Here is a 23867-nt window from a genome sequence, read left to right as displayed (position 1 = left end):
TCCTTGCACAACCCCACAGAGGGTGGAATACAGAACATACAATGCCAACCAATCACCACCAGCCAGCGTGGGTTACTCCTTTCCAGAGCTACCTGCAATTGGTTGCATTCAATATCATGTCAACTCCCTTTACCTCAGATCACTTCACAATTCTGGGTCACCTCAACCCAGACTCTGGGGATGAGACATGACTCAGCTAATCCTGTTTATTTCTTGCTTCAGCCCACTGGTTACTCTGCGTGCCACCATATTCCAATCCAAACCCATGATCAATTGCCAATTATCATCAGCCAGTTAGCAAAAGCCTTGCTGGTCTGACATGCCTCATTATGAAAGCAGGATCTGCCATTTTAGAGAGAAAGAGCAAAGAAAAGAAATCTTCCTGTCATCCAGTTTGATTCTCTCTATATCTCCTATCTTGCTAACCCTAAACATAAGAATTGCCATCTCCGGATCAGACCCTGGGTCCATCAAGTCCGGTGATCCGCACACGCGGAGGCCCCGCCAGGTGTACCCTGGCATAGTTTTAATCCCCATATCACTGTATGCTTCTCAAGGGAGATGTGCATCTAATTTACCCTTACCCATATCACTCTATGCCACTCTTAAGGAGATGTGCATCTAATTTACCCTTAAATCCTAGAATGGTGGATTCTGCAATTACTTCCTACGGGAGAGCATTCCAGGTATCCACCACTCGCTGCTGATATTCGTCGTGGACCTGTCCCCCCTCAGCTTCGGTCTATGTCCTCTTGTCCGTGTCACATTGGACATTGTAAATAACTGCTTTCCCTGCTCCATTTTGTCGAATCCTTTCAGTATTTTGAAAGTCTCGATCAGATCCCCTCGCAGTCTCCTCTTCTCAAGGGAGAACAACCCCAGTCTCCTAAGTCGTTCCTCATAGTCCAGGTTCTCCAAACCTTTCACTAGCTTCATTGCTCGTCTCTGCACCCTCTCTAGCAGTTATATCCTTTTTTAGGTATGGAGACCAATGCTGGACGCAGTATTCCAGGTGCGGTCTGACCATGGCTCTGAAGAGCGGTATTATAACTTTCTCTGATCTACTCGTAATTCTCTTCTTTATCATGCCTAGCATTCTATTTGCTTTCTTCACCGCCGCCGCACATTGCGCCAACAGTTTCAGGGTCCTATCTATCAGTACACCCAGGTCCTTTTCCTGTTCGGACTTTCCCAGAGTTACACCTGACATACTATACTTGTGATCTTTATTTTTTCTGCCTAAATGGATCACTTTGCATTTTTTCACATTAAAATTCATCTGCCATTTATCTGCCCACTTCTCCAATTGATTCAAGCCGCTTTGGAGTTCCTCGCTGTCCTTCTGCGATCTGATTGCCCAGCATAGCTTTGTGTCGTCTGCAAACTTGATGATTTCACTGGATGTTCCTTCTTCCAGGTCATTTATGAAAATATTGAATAAGATGGGTCCAAGTACTACGCCCTGGGGTACACTGCTAGTCACTTTTTCCCATTCTGAGAACTTCCCATTTATGCCCACTCTCTGTTTTCTGTTCTCTAGCCATTTGCCTATCCATCTTAATATATCTCCCTCTATTCCATGGCCTTGTAATTTCCTGAGAAGTCTTACATGTGGAACCTTGTCGAACGCTTTCTGAAAGCCAAGTATATAATATCCACCGGTTCTCCACTATCAATTTGTCTGTTCACTTTCTCAAAAAATTGAAGTAGGTTCGTCAAACATGATTTCCCTTTCCTGACCCCATGTTGACTGGCTCTCATCAGATCGTGTGTGTGTAGGTGCCGGACTATGCTATCTTTGATCAGCGCCTCAACCATCTTTCCAGGGACAGACGTGAGACTCACAGGTCTGTAGTTGCCTGGCACTCCTCTCGATCCTTTTTTAAATATCCCCCTCTAGATACATTAGTACTGAAGTAGCACTGCTATCAAGGAACTAATGTATTTCCAAATAACTATATGTCTAACTAATCCTACAGAACAGTGGTTCCCAACCCTGTCCTGGAGGACCACCAGCCAGTCAGATTTTCAGGATAGCCCAAATGAATATGCATGGGGCAGATTTGTATGCCTGTCACCTCCATTATATGCAAATCTCTCTCTTGCATATTCATTAGGGCTATCCTGAAAACCTAATTGGCTGATAGTCCTCCAGGACAGGGTTGAGAACCACTGCTACAGACTATAATGCATATACGTGAATATACATGTATGTACCTATACACATATGTGCATTTATAAATGCTGTTCTACTATTTCCACCAATTCTAATAAAACATGTCCAAATATTCTACCACTCTGATATACTATTATTCATTTCTACATTATTCCTTATCTTCTTATAACTATGATGAGTATATAGTTATGCTTTGTTAGAAGCCTCCAACAAGGTACATTTTCTTAAGTTTCAATTCATATCTTCTGTAATGAACCTCCTTTTCACATCTTAATTATGTCTATCTGTACTTGCATCCTATTGATCTGTTTTTCCAGTTTCACTGACCAACACTTTATTACAATCAGCATGATAAGAAGAATAACACCAACCACTATTTGCATGATACACAACAATATCACTGGATGTCTCAGTGTGTTTAGAAAACTTTGCGCTATGGGAGAATATGCAAAAATGGATTCCCACCAAGATAACTGCACTTCTTCATTAATATGATCTATAGAGCACAGTTACTTACCATAACAGGTGTTATCCAGGGACAGCAGGCAGATATTCTCACTGATGGGTGACATCACCACGGAGCCCCGGTATGGACCACTTTAAGAACTTGGAAAATTCTCGGTTGCCCGCACCACGCATTCACAAGTGCCTTCCCGCCCGACGTAGGCATGCGGTCCCTTAGTTAAGTTAAGCCAGCTAAGAAGCCAACCCAGGGAGGTGGGAGGGTTGTGAGAATATCTGCCTGCTGTCCCTGGATAACACTTGTTACGGTAAGTAACTGTGCTTTATCCCAGGCATATATTCTCACTGATGGGTGACCTCCAAGCTAACAGAATGGGATGGTGGGAAAGTTGGCCATTAGGAAAATAAATTTTGTAATACAGGTTGGCCGAAGTGCCCATTCCTTCTGGAGAAAGACTCCAGACAGTAGTGAGAAGTGAAGGTATGAACTGAGGACTAGGTGGCAGCATTGCAGATTTCCTCAATGGGAGTAGATCTGAGGAAAGCAACAGAAGCTGCCATAGCTCGAACTTTATGGGCTTTGAAACGGCTTTCCAGTGCCAGTCCGGTCTGAGCATATCAGAACGAAATGCAGGCGGCTAACCAGTTGGAAATCGTTCTCTTAGAAACAGGATGTCCCAACTTATTTGGATCAAATGAAAGGAAAAGTTGGGGAGAGGTCTGTGCGGCTTTGTGCGATCCAGGTAGTAAGCCAAAGCTCGTTTGCAGTCCAAAGTATGCAAAGCCCATTCTCCAGGAAGAGAATGAGGCTTAGGAAAAAAATACTGGTAGAACAATAGACTGATTGAGGTGAAAGTCAGAGACAACTTTAGGAAGAAACTTTGGATGAGTACGGAGAACCACCTTATCATGATTAAAAACTGTAAAAAGGTGGATCTGCAACCAGTGCATGTAACTCATTGACCCTACTGGCAGAGGTGAGAGCAATAAGGAAGACCACTTTCCAGGTAAGAAATTTGAGATGAGCTATAGCCATTGGTTCAAACAGAGGCTTCATCAAACTGGAAAGCACCATATTAAGGTACCAGAATACAGATGGAGGCTTGAGAGGTGGTTTCATATTGAAAAGCCCCTTCATGAATCTGGATACCAGAGGATGAGCAGTAAGAGGTTTCCCCTGCACTGGTTCATGATAAGCATTAATAGCACTGAGATGGACTCTAATGGATGTAGATTTAAGACCAGAGTCAGACAAAAAAAGAAGGTAAACTAACACCAATTCCACTGCCAAGGAAGTGGGATCATGATGATGAAGTAAACACCTGGAAGAAAACCGAGTCCACTTCTGTTGGTAACATTGTTGTGTGGCTGGTTTCCTGGAAGCACCAATGATTTGACGAACAGGCTGAGAGAGGAGCATTTGAGTAGAACTCAGCTCGAGAGAAACCAAGCTGTCAGGCGTAGAGCCTGCAGGTTGGGATGTAGAAGGGATTGCTGATTCTGAGTAAGCAGAGTAGGAAACACTGGAAGTAGTATGGGTTCTCTGGAACTTAGTTGCAGAAGAAGGGAAATTCAATGTTGCCTGGGCCAATGAGAATCATGGTAGCTGCTTCTCTCTTGAGCTTGAACAGAGTTCTCAACATGAGAGGAAGTGGAGGGAAGGCATATAGAAACCGACCTTTCCAATCCAAGAGAAAAGCATCCGCCGCCAAACGGAGAGGAGAGTAAGTCTGGAACAAAATTGGGGCAACTGGTGGTTGTGAGGAGTTGCAAATAAGCCTATCTGTGAGGTGCCCCATTGAGGAAATATGGACTGGAGAGTTACAGAGTCGAGAGTCCATTCGTGAGGTTGGAGAATTCTGCTGAGGTTGTCTGCTAGGGAATTCTTCTCGCCTTGAATGTATACAGCTTTCAGGAACAGATTGCGAGCTGTCGCCCAAGACCAAATCTTTTGAGCCTCCTGACACAACAGGAGAGAACCCGTGCCTCCCTACTTGTTGATGTAGTATATTGATACTTGATTGTCCGTGCAAAGGAGGAGGACTTGAGGATAGGTGAGATGTTGAATGCCTTGAGGGCATAAAACATTGCCCTGAGTTCCAGGAAATTGATGTGGAATTTCTTCTCTCTGGCAGTCCAAAGACCTTGAGTTTGCAGATTGTCCATATGTGCCCCCCAGGCATAAGGGGACGCGTCGGTGGTGATAATCTAGTGATGAGGTGGCAAATGAAAAAGAAGACCTCTGGAAAGATTGGATGTGGTCATCCACCAACGAAGAGACTGCAGAAGAGAAGATGTAACGGATATGTGCTTCGAGAGACGATCCGTCGCTTGAGACCACTGAGGGGTTCACAGATGGAGCCTTGCCAGGGGTGTGACATGGGCCATGGAGGCCATGTGTCCCAGAAGAACCATCATATGTATGGCAGAGATAGTCTGAAGAGGAAGCGATTGCTGACAGAGACGAATGAGAGTCTGAAGTCGATTTGGTGGAAGAAATGCCCTTATAAGAGTGGTGTCCAGAATCGCCCCAATGAATTGAAGATGCTGTGTCGGAATGAGATGTGATTTGGGGAAGTTGACTTTGAATCCCAGAAGCTGAAGAAAGGAGATGGTTTGAGATGTTGCTTGAACCACCCTCTGAGATGAAATATCCTTGATCAACCAGTCGTCCAGGTAAGGAAAGGCCTGGAGACCATGTAAACTCAGAGAGGTGGCCACCACAATCAGGCATTTTGTGAATACTCTGGGAGAAGATGCCAGACCAAAAGGAAGCACCTTGTACTGGTAATGATATTGATTTATCTGAAATCGAAGGTACTTCTGAGAGGCCGGATGCATGGGAATATGCGTGTAGGCTTCTTTGAGGTCTAGGGAGCATAGCCAATCGTTGAGATTGAGATGAGGATACAGGAGAGCCAATGACAACATCTTGAATTTTTCTCTGACCAAGAAGTTGTTTAGAGCTCTGAGATCCAAGATGGGTCTGAGTCTCCCCGTCTTCTTGGGGACTAAGAAGTAACGGGAGTAAAAACCTCTTCCCTGTTGATAGAGAGGAACTGTTTCCATGGCATTTAGCAGAAGAAGGGAGGACTGTGCAGGGTCCAAAACAGACTCTTTTGGAGGATATTCTGGAGGAAGAGTCTGGAAATGAAGAGTATAACCCTGATGAACGATGGTGAGGCCCCAATGATAGGTGGTAATGAGTTCCCAACGATTGATGAACAACAGAAGACGACCCCCTATGGGCTGGGGCAATGGAGGAGAAATGCAGAGATTGGCTATGCTCCGATGAAACTGGTCAAAAGGGCTGCTGAGGTTTAGGTTGGTGAGGTGAGGCTTGGAACAGGTTCCACAGGGCCGAGATCGCAAAAGCAAAAAAGTAAAATTTTTTTTTAAATAAAAAAGAAAAGATTAAAGGAACAAAGTATGAAGAAAATAGAATAAAATAAAGCCATGTGAGCGGGAAGGCAGCAAAATATCGACGCACACGATTGGAAAGCAACTGACTATCACAGCGGAAACTAGAAAACTAAGGGAACGCGCTCCTACATTGGGCAGGAAGGCACTCGCGCATGCGCGGTGCGGGCAGCCGAGAACTTTCCAAGTTTTTTAAGTGGTCCATACTGGGGCTCCGTGGTGACATCGCCCATCAGTGAGAATATATGCCTGCTTGTCCTGGGATAACATCATGTACTGCATTTTCCATAATGTGCATCATAAGGTTAAACAGTGTTTTGGAAAATTGCAATCTCTTTAATGCATCCCTAATACTGGTAATCAAATTTGATATAAAAGTAGACAAGACATGTAAATCAGGAATTTCTGTACTAATTCCAAAAGACCAAATAGAATATGATACAATGGAACGTCACATTTTGAATTCCTTCTATTTCAAATGCACCATTAATATGCAATAGGCACTGCTTCATGTGTTTACTTTATCTTTGAGTTGTGTTTGCCCGTTGTGGATTGTACATGTAGGAAAACTGAACTCTGATCTAGCACTCTTTAAAGAGGTAATTATTGGACACCGAGGTATGTAGACACAGAAATTAAAAGTAAACATGTCTTTTTTAAATGGTTTAAGAAACCTACACAAACTGTTTTAACATTGGACAATGCAGCACTGAATTTAAACACAAAAGTGGGGGCTTTTCAGAGGATTTTGGATGAGTGTGGAAGGAATCCGTATACTAAAGAGTTTGTTATGGAATGTATGGATTTAAAGGGGTTGCAGAACCAGTATAAAAAATCTTCCTGTCCTCCATTTTGATTCTCCCTATATCTCCAATATTGCTAACCTCAAACATACAAACAAAATGATATGCATAGTTCATTACAGCAATATTCCATGATACTGACCCTAAAGAATGGCTTTCCTCATGTCTAACTTAATAGCAGTTCATGGATTTTTCCTACAGGAACTTGTCCAAACCTTTTTTGTAAACACAGATATACTGTTTTACAATTTCTGGCAACAAATTCCAGAGCTTAACTATTCGCTAAGTGAAAAAATATCTTCTCTTATTTGTTTTAAAAGTATTACCCTGTAACTTCATGGATTGTCCTCTTGCCTTTATACTTTTTGAAGTGTTATTAAGACTTGGGGAAAGCCACTGTTTATCCCTGTGGTTAAGTAGAACAAAATCTTGCTACTTTTTTTGAGAGTCTACTAGGTACTTGCAGTGGCATAGTAAAGGGGAGGGCAGACTGCTCCAGGTGCCACTTTGGTGGAGGCGCTGGTGTCTCTGCTCCTCTTCACCCTTCCTCGCATACCTTTTGAAATGTTTGCTGGTGTGAGTAGCATCTTCCACCTTGGCGGAACCAGGATATGACATTAGAAGGGAGCCAAGGTTGCTGCGAGCAGGAAGTGGAAGATGCTGCTCATGCTGGCAAACATTTCAAGAAGTATGTGTGTGTGTCTGTAGGGGGGGAGGCACACTCTAGAGATGGGGAAGAGTAGGGGGCACCCAGTTTGGTGATGCCAAGCGCCACCACCATGGGTGTTTCCCTTCCTCGCTATGCCACTGAGTACTTGTGACTTGGATTGGCCACGTCTGGAAACAGGATACTGAGTTATATGGACATTTGGTCAGATGCAGTAAGGCAACTTTTATGTTCTTATGTTCCTAAGGTTACAACCTCCCCCCCTCCCCCTCCCCAATTCACCTTCATTCAATGTCCCCTAGTTCCACAGCTTCCTTTCAATTGAGAGAGGCCCATCTTCTGTGCTTTTATTTCTTGGAAATATGTACATGCCTCTATCATGTCTTCCCTCACGTGCCTTTCTTGCATAGTGTACATATTGAGATATTTAAACCTGTCCAATATATTTTATGACAGTGACCACTAGAGAGATCTTTGCATCTTGTGTTTTTACGTAGGAGTAGCAAAGAAATATTGTACTATTTGTAGATGAAATCATGAAATTATGGAACCTTTTGAACAGATAAGTGGCAACCATTTTTCTTTCTGGAACTTCTATCCGATTCCATTCTAATTAACCCCCCTCCTCTTTTTTACAAAATCACACAAGAGGTTTTTAGTGTCAACCGGCACACTGAAAGTTCTGTGCTGCTCCGATGGTCATACAGTCCTATGAGCATCGGAGCAGTGCAGAACATTCAGCGTACCAGCCGGCATTAAAAAAACCTCTTGCGTGGTTTTGTAAAGGGGAGGGTAAATGAATAAAAGGAAAATGTGTGGCATGGGCCAGCTACCTGGATTTTCCACTGGAGAAAAATAACATACAAAATCTACTTTTATTCAATGTGAGCTATGTAGACAGAGAAGACTGACTGGATTTGCTTCTGCTCTAAGCTGGAGGAAATATATATACACAACAAAGAAAAATGGGGAGATCCAATGATCCACAGTGAAAACAATCCACCAATAAAAACAAAAACTGTGGATACAGATGTTCTGGAGATAATTTATTAAATACTGACATATAAAACCATGAAAATTCAATTAAAAAAGTACAATGATAAAAAATACTGTGATAAAATCCAACCGGACCCTACGTGGTCCGTGTTTCGGAGAACACGCCTTCCTCAGGGGTCCTAAAAGGAAGAGGTAATAATGAATAATGATAAAGAGAAAGATAAAAAATGAAAAGTCGAGTATAGACACTAATATGCATGCTCCAGATTGGCATCACAGGCACTTCTTATCTTTCTATCTTTTCATTTTTTTATCTTTTTCTTTATCATTATTCATTATTACCTCTTCCTTTTAGGACCCCTGAGGAAGGCGTGTTCACCGAAACATGGACCGTGTAGGGTCCGGTTGGATTTTTATCACAGCATTTTTTATCATTGTACTTTTTTAATTGAATTTTCATGGTTTTATATATCAGTGTTTAATAAATTATCTCCAGAACATCTGTATCCACAGTTTTTGTTTTTTATCGGGGGAAATATATTTAAGCCAGACACTTTGGAAAGAGAAATAACATCTGTTAAATAGGTGGGTGAATGCACATTTGCAGAAAAGAGAGGAAGCAGAGAGGAGCCTGAGGTCTGAGAATGGAAAGTAAGGATAGGCTCTATTTGCTGCTAATAGCTTTATTTGGGCCGTCACAAGTGGATCATTTAAGAATTTAAAAATATCACAAATAACAATCAAATATCTCTATCTAGTATTTACTGCTATTAATCTCCAAGAGGTCAAAACTAGGGTGAATCAATCTTACAGTTTTAATAAAATCTTTATAAACACTAAGGGGGAGATTCTGTATAAGACGCTGGTCTCAGCACCTGCCTAAGCGACTGAAAATCGCAGACTGGCATCCTATACAGAATCGCGTCTGACCTAATAGGCAGATGTCTAACCTTGCCTAACTGCCCCAATTTTCTAACAGGCACCCATGTTACAGGCACCTGTTAGGGAATGCACCTGATCAAGAGATCCCTTGCCATCAGCTGATTGCAGCAAGGGAATCCCCCTGCCGTGATTAGCTGAGTGGCTGCAGCAGGGGAACTCCCTTAAGTCCTGCTGAAATTGGCAGGAGGGATGTCCACTCCCTCCTGCTACTGAATCCCTCCTGAAGCAGCTGGGCAGGAGATAGTGGGCATCCCTCCTGCCGGTGTACTTCAGGGAGGGGGGTTCCATGCTGCAGCTGCTCAGCTAATCGCAGCAGGGGGATTCTCTTGATGGCCTACATTTCAGGTGTTTGTTGTGGCTCTAGGGAGACACTTAGGACCACTTAAGTTCACCCAAGGCCACTTCCGGGCAAAACTACACCAACATCCAGGCTCGGGTGAGCTTAAGTGTCCTTACCTGTCTCCCTCAATTGCAACAAACGCTTACAGTGTAAGCAGCCTGCCTTGGTTTTTTTTTTTTTTTAAAGTGCATCCCAATCGGCTGCTACAATCGGGATGCCCATTTATAGAATCTTCCCCTAAGTGAATGATCTTTGATAACTTATAAATTTAAATAGTAATTACCTTTTCTAGATGATCCAGACAATGCAACTAAGCAGCTGGTTTTTCCTTCATATAAACAAGGAATCATAATTTTGTTTAACGAGAAGGAATTAATGTCAATCATCAAAGACCGCTGATTAAAATAAAAGGGTTAAATGGTCTTAAAATCAAAACCTTTTTGAGAAAAAATATATTTGCCTTTTAAGCTATGTTGGATATTTCTTTGAGAGATAGGTTGCACTATTTTTTACCATATCCCACTGTAAAAATGAAACTCTGTCAAATAAACATCATGGTATTGAATGGCATGACAAACATGAATAGACATTCAAAAAGATTAAAAACTGGTTTTCTCACAGTACCTTCCATATAACTGTATGCCATGTTGCATGTTGCAATAAAGTTCCATGAGCACCAATTGTAGAAAACAATGTCTGCCCTGCACTCTTCCGGACTGCTGGTCGCGGATCTACACAGAGTTCCCCTAACTTGGCATAGAGGCATAACCACAAGCAATCAAATGGTGGTGCAGGATGGAAAGGACGATTTAAGGTCACACCCTTCTCTTCAGCTTGCTTTTGTAATCCTGCTTCTTCTTTATTCAGCTCCTTTTCAATGGTTTCACTTCTCTGGAAAAAGTAGTCTGAAATGTTCCACTACAAAAGCAAGATAAAAAAAAAATACACATCTCACTCTGTAAATTAGTTTGTTAAGGAAGGTATGCAATAAACTGCTGGTTTGACTATGTTGAATGGGCTAAAGATAATATTAAAGGAGAAATTTCAATCAGATTGACCTAATAAACAAGACGAGTTAAAATGTTATTATAGGGTTATACTGCACTGCAAAGCAGAAGCAAATAACCTTCAAATGCTATTTGCATCAGAATTTGGATTTGTTCTGGAAAAGTCTATTAGGGAGCTTGTACTCCAACAGCAGCTTTATTTATTTATTTTTTTTTTTTTTTTTTTTTTTTCAAACTCTGAAGCAGGAAAGAAGACAACTGGATATACAGCATCTGGAAGAATGCCCACAGATTAAACAGAAAATTTAATTTTACACTTTATTCCATTTTAACCATCAGTTCTAAGAAGACTGCAATGAAAGATTAGGTTTCTTACCTCTGCTAATCTTCCTTCTTGTAAATATTCTCTGGCAGCTGAACAGCTAGGATCTTGTATCTCTATTAGCTTCAGCTGCAGGGCAACTAAAAAATCCCTCCCCTTTGGGCTACCTGCCCGGGAGCTTCCTTTCTTGCTCAGTTAGTAGAAAAGCCACATAGACCTATGACAACAGGAAACAGAAGAAAAGAGAGAGAGGGCGTGGGAACTCCTGCTACCAGTTAATTTCTGCTCAATATCATGTCATCAAAAACTACGGCCAAAAATGGCCAACTGGAAACAAACAGATAATGCAAACATCATAAGAAAATAAGAACATAAGCAGTGCCTCTGCTGTGTCAGACCAGAGGTCCATCGCGCCCAGCAGTCCACTCACGCGGTGGCCCATCAGGTCCAGGACCTGTTTAGTAATCCTCCATCTATACCCTTCTATCCCCTTTTCCTTCAGGAAATCATCCAATCCTTTCTTGAACCCCAATACTGTACTCTGTCCTATCACACCCTTTGGAAGCGCGTTCCAGGTGTCCACCACCCTTTGGGTGAAGAAGAACTTCCTAGCATTGGTTCTGAATCTGTCCCCTCTCAATTTTTCTGAATGCCCTCTCATTCTTTTAGTTTTTGAAAATTTGAAGAATCTGTCCCTCTCCACTTTCTCTATGCCCTTCATGTTCTTGTAAGTCTCTATCATGTCCCCTCTAAGCCTCCGCTTTTCCAGGGAAAAGAGCCCCAGTTTCTCTAATCTTTCAGCATATGAAAGGTTTTCCATACCTTTTATCAATCTCGTCCCTCTTTTCTGAACCCTCTCGAGTAATGCCATATCCTTCCCAGTACTCCAGATGCAGGCGCACCATCGCCCGATACAATGGCAGGATAACTTCTTTTGTTCTGGTTGTAATACCTAGCATTCTATTCGCCTTCTTAGAGGCCGCTGCGCACTGTGCTGACGGCTTCATTGTCTTGTCCACTATTACCACCAAGTCCTTTTCTAGGAAATCCTGGAACATTGATACAGCGTGAAGATCAGAAGGGGCACCCCCCCTCCCCCCAAGGAACCCCTACCAACCCTTAAACCCAACAAAGGGGAATACGCATGAAATTTTTTTTTTCAATTGGTGAGGCTGGTCAAACACAGAAATCCAGCTTACCAGTTACTGAATAGGCGACCTGCGAATCAGACAAAAAAAAACTCAGATGGGCGGGCGTTCAGCTGCCAGAGAATATTTACAAGAAGGAAGATTAGCAGAGGTAAGAAACCTAATCTTTCATTCTTGTACAATCTCTCTGTCAGCTGAATGGTTGGGACGTACCAAAACAGTCCCCAAAACTCAGGGATGGCCCGATGAGCCCGCCGCAAGAACAGAAATGCCAAACACCGTATTGCTCATAGACGCCACATCAAGCCTGGAAAACCTGGAAAAGGAATGAAGGTAAGCCCACGTGGCCTCCCGACAAGTCTCCACAGGCGAGACCATGTAAGACTCAGTCCACGAGGAAGCCATTCCTCAGGAAAGTGAGCCTCCACCCCAAGGGGAGGCTTCTTCTTTACCGCCACACAGGCCGCGGAAATAGCTGCTCGTATCCAACGCGAAATGGAAGTCTCAGAAGCAGGCCGACCCTGACGCGCGGGGCCTGCCAGGACAAACAGATGGGCCAACAGACGTAAGATGGTAGTGGCCCCTAGGTATCCCAAAAGATGATGCCAGATAGCCAGAGACAGCAGAACACGGACCTGAGACATGGAACCCGAAGGAACAAAGGCCGGCAACCGAACTCCCTGGTTTATGAGGAAAGAAGAAACCACTTTCGGAAGAAAAGAAGGCACAGTCCTCAAAATCACCGTCGACTCTGTGACGCGGAGAAAAGGATCTCTACACGATAAAGCCGGAAGCTCTGACACTCGCCGTGTAGAAGTGACCGCCACCAGGAGGACAGTCTTAATGGTAAGATCTTTCAGAGAGATCGCATCCAGGGGTTTACAGAGTGGACGAGTCAGGGAGCATAGGACCAAATTCAGGCTCCACAATGGGCAAGGCAGTCATAAGGGAGGCCCCAGCCTCCCTGCCCCCGCAAGAACCGGACAACAGTTGGGTGAGAAGCCAGAGAACCCCTGAATGAAGAGGGACCCAAACAGGAGAGGCCTGCAAACTGAACACATAGAGAAAAGACTGTCAGACGCTTCCTGAGGCCAGCCTGCAGGAAGTTCAGATCCGGAGCCACCGACGGAACCAAAGGGTCCACTTGGAGCCCTGCACACCAAGCGGAAAACACCCCAGGCGTTCTCACAGGCTGAGACCGGCGATTTCCGCTTGCTCAGCAGGAACATGGCGAAAACCACAGAGGAATAACCCCCTGGCCATCAAGGCTGCCCGCTAAAGTGCCAGGCCGCAGGACCAAAGCAGTCCGGATCTTGAAGTACAAACTGACCCTGCGTGAGGAACCGCCAATGGCGAGGAAGACGAAGACCACTCCCGGAGCTCTACCTCACAAGGTCCCCGTACCAATGTCGTCTGGGCCAGTCTGGAGCCACAAGGAACACTGGGCCCCTGGGCAAGGACACCCGGTGCAAAACGCGCCTTATCATGGGCCACGGGAGAAGGATGTACAGAAGGTCCCCTGTGGGCCAAGGTTGAATCAGAGCGTCGAGTCCAACGCCGCTGATCTCTTGTCGGCGGCTGAAGAATCTGTCCGCCTTCCTTTTCACTTAGGACGCCATCAGATCAAAGGAATGAAAGCCAGCCCAGACAGGGACCATTCTCCCAGGTCCAGAAACTGATGACTGAGGAAGTCTTCCTGAATACTGTCAATGCCGGCCACATGAGCTATGGAGAAAGCCAAGAGATGACGTGCTCCCCATGGAAAGAGCATCTGAGCCTCCAATCCAAGCTGGGGACTCTCCGCACCCCCTGACGGCAGACATAGGCAACAGTCGTCACATTGGCTGAGAACACACGGACAGCTGTCCTGTGGAGATGCACTTGGGCCCTTAGCAGAGCTAACTGATCGCTTGCAGCGCCAGCCGATCGATCGACCAGCGGCTCTCTCTGATGCAGATCGCTACCTGTCCAGCCGCCCTGTACAGGTTCGGACATGCAAACTGCTCCCCGACTGGAGAGACTCTTAACCTTAGTCAGGGTCACCCAATATGAGACCCGCAGAGGAAGCCCTATGGGCAGAGTGACTGGGTTCAAACACCACAGCATACTGCTGCACGCCGCTGCCAACTCAGGCATACTGCTGCATCCCCAGTGCATCTCTCAGAGAATTCCACCTCACAGAAGAGAAAATTGAAGAGGACGCAGGCGAGCTCTCACCCATGGAAGACGTCCATGGTTGCCACCATGAGACCCAACATCTGCAGGTACCGTCAGGTAGGCTGAGCCGGGACTGCCAACCCGTCCCGAATCGCACTCCGGAGGTTCAGATTCCGGCAATCTGAAAGAAACGCCCGGTTCAGCACCGTGCTGAACCGGATACCCAGATACTCCAATACCTGAGTTGGCACGAGGCGACCTTCTCCAGAAATATCACCCATCCGAGACGTTCCAGCGAAGACACCACTAGGCGAACCTCCAAGCGGACCTGCTCTTATGAGGGAGCTCTGATCAGCCAGTCGGCGAGGTATGGATGCACAGAAATCGCAGAAGGACAGCCACCACCACTATGAACTTGGTAAAGGTTTTGGGCACCGATGCCAAACCGAAAGGGAACATAGCCAACTGGAAATACCTCCCTAGAACACGAAACCGCAGGAACCTGCAATGTTCTGAGAAAAGCAGGATGAGTAGATACACTCCTTTGAGATACAAGGAAGCCAAAAACTCCTCGGGTGCCACCGCTGTAACTCCGCCTGCATCGTTACCATCCAGAAACATAGAACTTGTAAGAATGCATGCACTTCTATGAGGTCCAGAAATGGTCTGCAATCGACTGAGTCCTTCTTTGGCACAAAGAAGTAAATTGAGTATCTCCAGAGCCCAAGACGCCCTGTAGAACCGGCTCTATAGCCGCCAGATCCAGCAACCGGTGCACCGGAGGGCACACCTTGCCGGCCCTGTCCGCTGCCGTCCAGAAGAATTACAGTCGAAGACCTTCCCCCTGAGTACCTCTAGAACCCACTGGTCTGAAGTTAACTTCAGCCATTCCGGAAGGAAAGCTGACAGCCGCCCCCCGATTTGGGGAGGCCTCGCCAGAGCCCTGGCGTCATAATTCTCTTTTGGAAGGTACCGAAGGTCAAGAGTTGGGAGGCTGTGGGTGTGCTGTACCCAAGCGAGGCTTGTAAGAGGCTCCGAAACACCGTCCCGCCGCAGAGGGTCCGGCGTACTGCAAGGTCCTCCTGAAATGATGAAAATTCAGCCGTCCCGGCCCCCTGGGCAGACGAGAACCAGGGCCAGGAAGCACCTAAGGCTAACGGTTCTTCACACTTGCCACAAGGTCATCCAAACCCTGGCCAAATAAGAGCAAACCTTTGAATGGCAGCTTGCTCAGAGTAGCCATGGATGAAGAATCCCCTGACCAATGGTGATTCCATAACATTCTCCTAGCAGAAACTAAATAAGCTCCCAGCTTAGCAAAAACCATCAAAATATCATAGAGATGTAGTATGACATGCCCGGGCCACAAAGGAAGTGGCCGCTGCAGCTCGCACCCATGACGCAGCAGAATTAAAAAGGCGCTTCAAGACAAAATCCAGCTTACGGTCCTAGACATCCATCAGGACCACACCTCCATCCGAGGGCAAGGAGGTATGTTTAGGGACCTGAGCCACCGCCGAATCCACCCATGGTGGGACTAGGCGCATGGAAAATTCCGAAGCCATGGGATACAATTTAGCCATGGCCCCAGTACACTTCAGGGGACCCTCACGGGCCCCCCAACCTCCATGGACATTTCTGCTGAGTCCTCACGATCCGGAAATGAGGCGGAGAACGGGCACGTGGAACACATGATCGAATACATCCCCTGAACTGCAGAGTCGGAATCAAGTCCCAATGTCCGCAGGGATTCAGAGATAGAATCAGGAAGGCAACTGGATTTAGCCTGCGCATCTGATACTCTCCCATATCGTGAGAATCAGCGTTCTGGGAATCTCTGAGATCTGCTAGGCTAGTCACGCAGCGGGACCCGCCGAATCATCGTGCGATAGCAACGGCTTAGAAAGTGATGCAGGTACCACGACAATAGCAGAAAGTTGCTTTGACGTTCAGGTGTACCAGCAAGGATCAGATTGACATGCTGGAATCCAAAGGCTGTACAGACTACCACACTGCAGTCTGAAAGGGAGACACAGGCATAGCCCGCTTTCTCATGAAAGCCTGAGACAACATATCCACAATTTCTGGCGGAAATTAGTCCTCAGCGGCCTGAGGCGATCAGCAGGACTGATTTGAAATTGTTTGAAGATCAATGAGACTTTCTCTGAAACTGCACCTGCATTTATGCGAAAACGCCCTCCTCACACAATTGCGGCATCCCGGACACTGGAATTGCGACTTTGGTGGCAACGGAGAAAAGCAAGTCCTCTCCGGAGGAGGAAAGTGTAGAATCCACACACTAGAAATGCCCCTGATGGGCTGCGGTGTACAGAATACGCGGCTGCGCAACCGCAAGCCATCCGCCGGATTTATGGCATGAATCCATGCCATCCTGTCCCAAGGTGGCCATCTGTGAAGTTTGGAGCAAAAACGAAGCTTCTACGTCCAAAAAGTATAGTTTTAAAAACTTTAAAGAAAATCCAAGATGGTCACCTCGGGTGCCAATTTTGACATAAAAACGACCATTAAAAACTCAGGAAAATGCTAAAAACGTTGATTTTAGGATTTTACAGGTGGGGGAGACCAGGATATCCCATTTGAGGACCTCCCAAAATCGGAAACTCTGTGACTCTCAGACCCCACAGGTACATGTGCTGCAATGCATTTCAATGGCAGCCAGCATTACACAGTGCAACCATAGGGAGATCATACCTCAGGAGCTGATTAAACTGGAATTTCAGATCTTCTGGCTGCCTCAACTTCCCTTCCACCTCAGATCACAACCACCAGGACCCCGCAGGGAAATCAGAGAAGACCTGTGGCGCGGTTCTGATCCCGGCATACCTCTTCGAAACCGCAGCATCCTGCGCTCTACCCCTTTGCGGACGAACCAGGGGAGCGATGGCTCCCAAACCTGGAGACCCGATTCAATCTGCAGGCTGTCCAGAGGGCTTACTGCAGTTTCAGGCTTACAGAGCACCTTCCATAATCAGACAAACATTAGAATGTCTGCGATCTCCTGCCGAAGGATCACTCGCACCGTGTTGATCTGCAGCACGTGGGCAAACCCGCAAAAAAAATCAAAAAAATCAAAATAAGACTAGGAATTGAAAACAAATCACGAGTAGAATTAACTGAGATGAAACCAAGCAGTGAAACTGCAGGATCAAACTGAGCAAGACAGGAAGCTCCCGGGCAGGTAGCCCAAAGGGGCGGGATCTTTAGTTGCCCTACAGCTGAAGCTAATAGAGATACAAGATTCCAAACGTTCTGCTGCTAGAGAGATTGTACAAGAATTAGAAATACAGAATGACAAGAGGTAATAGAAAAATGATTATAATATATTTCAAACAAGAGTAAAAATATCAATAAACCATTCATATCTCTGATCATATACCTAATACAAACTCAAAATTAGACATAATAAACTAATAGATCCTTTTACAAAGCTGAGCTGCCAACCGCATGCTAAATGCCAAGTCACCAGCTCTATTCCTATGGGCAGCTCGGCATTTAGTGTGTGCTGCTCAGCAGTGTAGCTTTGTAAAAGCCTGCCTAAGATTTAAAAGGTAACATGATAAACAGTACAACAGAAAAATCAGTGACCAATTACTGTAGGGCCTGATTCTCTATAGGACGCCTGGTTTCAGCAGCTGCCTAAGCGGCTTTTGAGAATCACACATGGGCGTCCTATATAGAATCGCGCCTAATCCCACCTAATCACCCCGATTCTTTAACCGGCGTCCATGTCACAGGCGCCGGTTAGAAAATTGCGTTGCTGCTGAGCTAATCACGACAAGGGAATCTCTCTGCCGCATTAAGTTTAGTTTAGGAATCACAGGGATAGTACTAGTTGAAAACTAGTGGAAGTCAGAAAATGCTTGAATCCAAAAATATAAACTGACCTCACATTCAAAATAGTAGCCTAACTATGGACCATGACCAACAATTTATAAGTCTCCTACCCCTTCATAAAGCTAAGTCACTATATCACAACTTATTCATTTCAGAGTGATGTTTGTTTGACAAAACATAAGAAAGAAAGAAAGAACTTTTACACAAGTATTTGAAAAACTGTAACAATCTTTATTTATTTGTGTAACCAACCATGGACCAGCATTGAAACAGTTGCAATGACTGGAAGGCAAACTCTGGTTCATCTCTAGGGGGGTGCGGTCCTCCCTTGAAGAGTTTCACGTTTCTGAGTGACTTATAAATTGTTGATCATGGTCCATAGTTAGTCTACTATTTTGAGTGTTGGCATTAAGTTTAGTGGCTAAAGCAAGGAACCCATCCCCTGCGAAGTCGGCTGGAAGGAGGGATGCCGCTCCCTCCTGCCGCAACCCCACAAGGCATCTACCTCCTGCCGCTGGTCCCATCATCCCCTGAACCCCAAAAAACACTCTCTGACTCCACCTCTGCCACTCATGGACACCCCAACAGCCCCCTGACACTCCCTGACTCTACCCAGACAACTCCCCGAAACCCCCAAGATCCCCCTGCCACATCTTGAATGCCCTCCCCCCATACTTTTATCTGATGGATGCCCACTCCCTCCTGCTGGCAGGCCCACCACTGCAAAATGGCGGGCCTTCCCCTTCCCAGTGTATTCTGGGATGCACCTGGGAGGAGCCTAAGGCCCCTCCCATAGGAGGGCCCTTAGGCACCTGAGCCAACTGGAGTCTTAGGCCCCCTTCTCAGTGTATCCTGGGATGCACTGGGAATGGCCTAAGACTCCGATTGGGGGAGGATGTCACTTGCTGGAGGGGGGAGAATGGGCATCTCTCCCACTGCAGGGTGGGGGGTCGTGTTGTGGCAGGGATTTTAGGGCAGCAGGACAGTTTGGGCATCTCTCCCGCTGCAGGGAGGGGGGGTTCATGGTGGGGATTTTAGGGCAGCATGAGAGTATGGGCATCTCTCCCGCTGCGGGGGTGGTGTTGCCACCGTTCCAGAGGGTGTGTATGTGTGTGTGTGTGTTTGCCACCTCTGCAGGGAAGGGCTTTCTAGTGGTCTCTGACACTGTGCACCCCTGGACCAGTCGCTTATTATTGTCGCCAAAAGCCGATGCCACTTTTTGAAAATGGCTCGGCATTTTTTAAGAATCCACCAGAGGCTCATTTCAGTGTTGAAGAGCCCATTTGCATGTCAGTGTCAGAGACTGCTAGAAACCTTGCTAAAGACAGAGATAATCCATTTTGATAATCCACCACTAAACTGCATACAGGCTAAACCACCGGGAAACAGTTTAGCAATGGTGTTAAGGTTTTGAGAATCTGGACCCAAGTGTCTACAAATATTTTAGTCAGTAAAGCAATTTGAAGGCAGCTTTCTCTGCAATGTGACTCCATATTCAAACCAAAATGTATCATAAATTCCAACAACTTAATTTCAGTTCTGACTGTCACAGCAATGCCAGCTAAAGTTAATCTCCAGTAGTTAATCATTTGACTACCTTCCACAGAATAATATGTAATTTTCAACTTCTAAAGGTAATCTACATATCTACATCTTAAAAACATCTATAAATTTTCCTGCTGCTGATGTTGGCCTATTGTCTGGTTTATCTCCTAGGTTCACTACAGTCCAGGGATGTAGCTAGTCCACCAATTTGGGGAGGGCCCAAAGACTGGGAGGACAACACCTTCTTCCTCTAAACCCAACCACTCCCGCCAAGGGTAATCTTGCATCTTTTCCCCTCTCTCATCTCTTATGGTCCAGTATGTAATCTCCCTTTCTTCCTCCCCATGGTTGGCATCTTTTTCACTTTCTCCCACCTCATACACTGCCATTGCAGCTCTCCTGCATCAGCTTTCAAGGCAGCCTCACCTCTTGATGGCCCCAGAAGATTTTCTTTGCAGATTGTGACAGAAGTTGTACAGAGAAAGCTTCTGGGGCTGGCAAGAGGCGAGGCTGCTTTGAGAGCTGATGCAGGAGACCTGCAGTGGCAGTGTGTGGAGTGGGGGAAAGTGAAAGAGATATCGGACCATGGGGAGAAAGGAAGGAAGGGAGACACACACTGGACTGTACAGATTGTGTGTGTGGGGGGGGGGAGGGGGGAGAAATGCTGGACAGCATATGCACTGCTACTGGAGGAGTCTAAGTCAAGAATGGGGCCTGAGGCTGCACCCATAACTATGCCCCTGCTACAATCTTCTAGTGCAGCTGGTCCCTGGTGGTGTGCTGCCACTTAAGCAGTCTCTACCTCTATTTCACCTTCTGGAGCTATTATGAGTGCTGATGTTGCCTGGACATACTGAAGTGATGATGCTGAAATTCACAGTCAAGACTAGGAGACACACCGTAGTAATACTTTTAAAACAAATAGGAGAAATGGTGTGGCAACCAGGTTAGTCCACTCAAAGTTAATGTAGAAAAAAAAAAAAATAAAACAAAAGAATTAAGGCGATATCTTTTTTTATTGGACTAAACCGAGTATTGTTAGATTAGCTTTAGAAGGTAACCCTTCTTCTTTAGATCTGATCAGGAACTGTTAAATGGTTTTTGTTTTTTCTTTTAGACTGCTTGCTACACCCTGCTGGGGCAGATTTTTAAGCTGATTTTTGGCTAAGAGTAAGAGATTCGAAGGGAGGGAGGGGTAAGGTAGTTGTCTTTCACAGGTATGTTATTAATAAGCCCATGAAGGCAGCTGGAAGCAGCCTATGAGGCAAGCTGCTACATTGTGGGGATTAAAGAGTTATTTTGTTACTAAAATTGTGAACTGCTAGAGCAGTGGTCTCAAACTCAAACCCTTTGCAAGGCCACTTTTGGGATTTGTAGGTACTTGGAGGGCCGCAGAAAAAATAGTTAATGGCTTATTAAAGAAATGACAATTTTGCATGAGGTAAAACTCTTCATAGTTTATAAATCTTTCCTTTTGGCCAAGTCTCCAATAATAATATTGTCATTTATAGCTAAAGAGACATATGATCAAGAAACTGTTTTATTTTACTTTTGTGATTATAATAAACATACCAAGGGCCTCAAAATAGTACCTGGCGGGCCGCATGTGGCCCCCGGGCCCGAGTTTGAGACCACTGTGCTAGAGGTACTGTCTTTTTCAAGGGAAGTTTTGTGACAATATTTGGATTAGGGACTGAGAAGTGTGCTCAGCCCTGAAGAACTTTGGGAGACTGTTTTAGGCTAGGGCCCATATACACAAAACTCACTATGCATTTAATAGTCATTGCTAAACCAGTTTTAACCGGTTTAGCGCAAAGTACTGCATCTATCGATGCCCAGAACAGCAAATTGTGATCTTTTCCGTGGTTTATAGCAGTCTCCAATAATCGTATGCAAATATATTACAATGAGCTCTGATTGATGACCACATGATGCACAAAATGATGTGCCGGTTTTTAATGCTCCAAAATCTCTGACAAGTCTGGAGGTACTGGTAGCATAAAAAAAGTGCTGAAATTTTAATGGGCACAGATGATTTATTTATTTAATTCATTTTTTTTATCCCATTCTCCCCAAAGAGCTCAGAATGGGTTACAGGTTAACATACATAATAAACAGTTAATAGTTTACAATTTGCCATAGTTACAGTACAAGTTTTTTTGATACAAGTTTTTATCCAAACAAGTTTACACATGCACAATACACTTCTCCCTCAATATTCGTGGAGATTAGGGGCAGAGCTGGCCCGCGAATGTTGAAAATTTGCGAATAACTTTTGGGCCAGCTCTGACTCACCCCCGCCTCCCTACCGCCTTCCCCCCCGGCATCCTGGACTTTACCTGGTCGAAGATGCCCATTGGCCCGCCCGCCCCAGCTCCCAGCACCAGACTTGGTAAGAACAGAAGTGGCACTGCATATCGGCAGTGGACCAGGAAGAAACACAGGAAGGAAAGAGCGGTAAACCTGGACGTGAAAAAGCCACTGGGAACTCCCAAACAGGTACCGCCAGTCCTCGGCCTTAACTCTCAGCCTGGTATTTCGTTCCCAGTTTGCGCGAGCCTTGACGTCCTCCACGTTGGATAGGCTAAGATAGAAGGGGATAGGGGGGAAGGAGAGGGGGAGGTCAGGTTGCAAGCAGAAGCGCACACGCACCGCAGCTTCACAGGCAAGAAAAGTGGGTGAGCAGCGAAAGTGCAGCTTTTCATTGGCTGGGTTCGGAGAACATCGCCGCTAGCAAGATGCTTTGCTAAAACAGAGTGAAGAGGCACCCATCCTGGGGGAAGGCGGGAGGGAGGCGGGGAGGTCCGGAATGCAGCGTTTCCTGTGTTAAAAAAAAAATCATGAATAACCAAATCTGCAGATACTGAAACCGCGGATTTGGAGGGAGAAGTGTATCTGCCCCCAATAAAAAATTTTTTTTTAAAAAATGTCATGCCGGCCCACCTCCCGTTGACGATTTCCAAACTTAAAAAAACAAACAAACAATATACAGGGACACCAATGTGTCTTTATAGAATAAGCTCAAAATAAGTGTCTTCCTTTCCATCTAATTTGTTAGGTGCCACTGACTTGTGTTTGAATTCATCAAGTTTTCATGGCAGAATACAGAAGTAGATTGCTGAGCCTTTCTTCTGCGCAGCATAAATTTGATGTCGCCTTTGTTGAAACAAACACGATCTTCCGCCTCCAACACTGCCCATCTTCTGCTGCTCAGATGGGTGGTACATTGTTAGTCTGACATCTCCACTGAAACCTGTCCGCCTTGGGAGTCCCTGCTGGTAGTGAAACTACCGACGGCATAGCTTTCAGTTTCACAGATGCACGCAAGCCCCAGTGGCACAACAAGCCCATGTACCATGACTGGAGTCCATCTAACCTAGTTGCCCTGCAATTATTCTTATAACACTTAACATATAAACTAGGTTCAGTCCATTAAATGCAAAACTCTATTTCTCCAAAAACTGTATTAAAGAAAAAACATTTTCTCTGCAGCATGCAATAATTTCTACTAGAAATCTCAAAAATAAAATTCACCCAGAGTGCTCCTTTCCTCCTCCATCCCCTAACAGATACTCAACATAACTTTTTTTGTTTGGTACCCTTATTATGGACACAACTATACCCATGCTCTTATAAGTCTTAGCCTACTTTCTGAAGCATCTTTCAGAATCTTAGGTAAGAAAATCAGATATGTGTACACCAACAACATTTTTTTGGATCTCAGGTCCAGAGTGGAAAGAAAACTACCTTTACTCTGGAACCCCCTGCCAATGAGTGGTGATGAGGCTGTGACTTCGAGGAAGTGCCTCAGTTGTATTGAGACTTCCACTTAGGCTAATGAGGATCCCTTGAGATTCCAGGTCATGCCATATGGAAAAAAGGAATAAAAAGAGGGAAACTTCACAAAACTGAAAGCTTAGTAATGACTGGTGAAACATAGAAACATGATGGCAGATAAAGGCCAAATGGCCCATCCAGTCTGCCTATCTATCCGCAGTAACCATTATCTCTTCCTTTCTCTAAGAGA

General features: G+C 45.3%; 1 protein-coding gene across 2 annotated transcripts in view; it reads right to left on the bottom strand.

Annotated features, from left to right (window-relative positions):
- Positions 1-23867, bottom strand: part of MON2 (MON2 homolog, regulator of endosome-to-Golgi trafficking) — a 522785-nt gene that overhangs the window by 169063 nt on the left and 329855 nt on the right. For both annotated transcript variants that reach the window (XM_033958262.1, XM_033958263.1), the window contains exon 24: positions 10431-10724. In XM_033958262.1, coding sequence (XP_033814153.1) covers positions 10431-10724 — 294 coding nt within the window. The remainder of the gene's footprint in view (positions 1-10430; positions 10725-23867) is intronic.

This window comes from Geotrypetes seraphini, chromosome 9, assembly GCF_902459505.1.
Source record: "Geotrypetes seraphini chromosome 9, aGeoSer1.1, whole genome shotgun sequence".
Lineage (NCBI taxonomy): Eukaryota > Metazoa > Chordata > Amphibia > Gymnophiona > Dermophiidae > Geotrypetes > Geotrypetes seraphini.
This window is presented reverse-complemented; position numbering and strand designations above follow the sequence as displayed.